The sequence below is a fragment of the Montipora capricornis genome, chromosome 4 (assembly GCF_036669925.1).
Source record: "Montipora capricornis isolate CH-2021 chromosome 4, ASM3666992v2, whole genome shotgun sequence".
NCBI lineage: Eukaryota > Metazoa > Cnidaria > Anthozoa > Scleractinia > Acroporidae > Montipora > Montipora capricornis.
Window position 1 is genome coordinate 36855164 of NC_090886.1, and position 2500 is coordinate 36857663.

General features: G+C 36.9%; 2 protein-coding genes across 4 annotated transcripts in view; one reads left to right on the forward strand and one right to left on the reverse strand.

Moving 5' to 3' along the window:
* The window catches only part of LOC138046872 (UPF0390 protein zgc136864-like), a 6137-nt gene extending 4646 nt beyond the window's left edge, over positions 1 to 1491 (reverse strand). The window contains exons 1-2 of the mRNA XM_068893456.1: positions 1348 to 1491; positions 901 to 956 (exon numbers count right to left, since the gene is read on the reverse strand). Of these exons, the coding sequence (XP_068749557.1) occupies positions 901 to 956; positions 1348 to 1429 (138 nt within the window). The 5' untranslated portion in view covers positions 1430 to 1491. The remainder of the gene's footprint in view (positions 1 to 900; positions 957 to 1347) is intronic.
* Positions 1492 to 1544: 53 nt separating this feature from the next.
* LOC138046866 (DNA repair protein RAD51 homolog 3-like) overlaps positions 1545 to 2500 on the forward strand; it is a 69862-nt gene continuing 68906 nt past the window's right edge. The window contains exons 1-2 of one of the 3 annotated variants that reach the window (XM_068893448.1): positions 1545 to 1752; positions 2122 to 2407. In XM_068893448.1, the coding sequence (XP_068749549.1) occupies positions 1635 to 1752; positions 2122 to 2407 (404 nt within the window). In that variant the 5' untranslated portion in view covers positions 1545 to 1634. The remainder of the gene's footprint in view (positions 1753 to 2121; positions 2408 to 2500) is intronic. The other 2 variants (XM_068893446.1, XM_068893447.1) reach the window with 2 other exon arrangements.

Here is a 2500-nt window from a genome sequence, read left to right on the forward strand (position 1 = left end):
ATGATACTGTGGTATGCTCATATCCGCCTCAAGAACCCAACATTTCATTAGGATGTGCTTTGATAGCAATGTGCCACTGGAAATAATTTAAGGTATCTTCAATTTTTAATGCACAAGCTAAAGCATGAGTTGATTCAGACCTGCTTTTAGGCTGTTAAAATATTTTAGAAGTTTGTGTCTCTGTCTATAAAACGTTATTTTATGTTTTAGAAGGCTCCTATTCCAAACCATAAACACTAAAAAAATAGTGATCTCCAAGGTAAGACTGCTGCTCCCAGAGCACCTTTTGTGGGTTTTCATGAATTAATGAAAAAAGCACATACAAAAAGCATAACAGTTATTGTGGTCATGTTGTAATACTTGTCACCAGCCACCCAGATTTAAGGGTTGCTTTGAGTTTAACCAATCCCAAACAGAACACAAAACCCAACAAAACATTCCTTGTTTTGGCATATCTTGCATACTGCAATCTTCCGATTTCAAACTTTTTAATACTAAGAAAACAATGCAATTTATCACCTTCAAAACGAAAGCTTTCAAAATAACCAAACATTTCTTAAGTGGAAAACTGTGTAGGTATTAATAAATAAAAGATCTCTGGCAATGATTTTGAATACGATTGGCGTTTCACAAGTTGTGCTTGTGGTTTTAACTGTAAAATGTTTTCGTTCAGATTTTATAAACCAGTTGTTTTATGTTCCATTGTTTAAGAAATTATGGAAGACAACGAAAAATCAAAAACTGGACTTAAAATTTTTGAACAAAAGCATTAAAAACTCAATATGAAAACTTGTACAGTTTATCTTAAGAAAAATGAGTTCAAATCAGTGCAGTGCACTTGAGCTACACTAAATAATTTCTTCTTAGAATCGCCGCAATATTTAATTTAAACTATCTTACCTTTTTCACTTTTGCAGCCTTGATGCTTCTAGTTTTCTTCGGAGTAATAGCTCGGGCTAAATGTAGCAAAAATGAGAGGTAAACTTCATTGAAAAGCGGTTAATTTCATATTTTATTTGCGCAAGATTGAACCAGGTGAGTTGTAAGCAAAGGCAAACTCTGACTCTGTTGTGAAAAAAAAAGATGTGCCTTATTGGGAAGATGTTTCTTTTAGCAAAGATTTGCACTTTGAAAAACGGAAAATGAAGCAAAACCATTTGTGTCACTTATGCAAACGTTTCTTGCCGAAAACTTGAGAAGACGATGAATTAATCAAATATAATGCTTGATGCCCTCTGCAAGGGCGGCAAAATTTTCCGACATCTCGATGCGTTACTTCCGTCACAAAATTCGTAGCCCCATTTGAAGTCAAACTTTCTGACAATTTGCAAATTCTTGAACACTCACCTCCCTTTTTGGGCCCAAGAGCTTTCTTCTGAGTCTTTTTAGCAACCACAGCTTTCTTCTTTTTGCCTTGTCCCTGTGCCATGTTTGAGTACAACGTTCAACCGCCTTTGTTTGTTTACTAAAGAGCCCGCGAAAGCGCGTCCTCGGTCAGTGGTCTTCAAACTCGACCCAGATTCTCTATTCTCTCGGTCAAACTATCGCGCCAATCCTAAAATATTTGACAAGGTGTCTCCCTTTCTCGTTGAGAATCGATTACATGAGGAGAGGAGTTAGGTAGCATCTTTTAAATGCAACGAGAATTATCCACATTCCCTTTGTCTCCAAGTTACGTGCACAAGTTGTCGAATGCAGGTTATTTTACAGCAGATGACCTGAAAGATGTCAGCCCAACTGAACTAAGTGAAGGCAAGCTTTGATAACCTCGGTCATATTAAATATATTGTTTTAGCTGAAATTAACCCAGCAGCTGTTCAGTAATGAATGGTATAACTCAATGATAATGTTATAGTATCACATGAAAAGTATCTCATTTCCTGTTATTTTGAATTGAGGTAACTTGTTACTATAACAACAACACAGTCCTGCAGAGACACCCTTATCCTGACTTGCAACTTTCTGTAAACATTATTTTAAAAACCTCATTTCAACAGTTGGCCAGTGCTAATTGATTTTAAGCTCCTTGGATAGTTTGTTTGTTCAGTCATGGTTGATTTTGGAATAAGTAGCCTACGTGGATATTTTTTGTGTTAAAGACAATCGTGTTCCTGTCAACAGACCTAGGTGTGGAAAGAGAAGAAGCTCTTAGGATTATTCAAACAGTCCGGAGCTCTACCAACCCAGAGAACAAGTCACCAGTTACCATATCAAAGACAAACAATGAAATTAGATCAAATGCCATCCCAGGAAGCAAGAATGCTTATGACCTCTTGCTACAGGAGCAGTCATGTGGAAGCATTGTCACATTCTGTGAGCAACTTGACGACATGTTAGGTGGTGGTGTACCTGTGGGAAAGATCACCGAGTTTTGTGGTGCACCAGGAATTGGCAAGACACAGATAGGGTATGCATGAAAAGAAGGAAATATGTATGCAAGAATGACTGAATATCAGTAATAATTATATGACTCCCATTTTAACTTTTGTGAAAAGCTTAC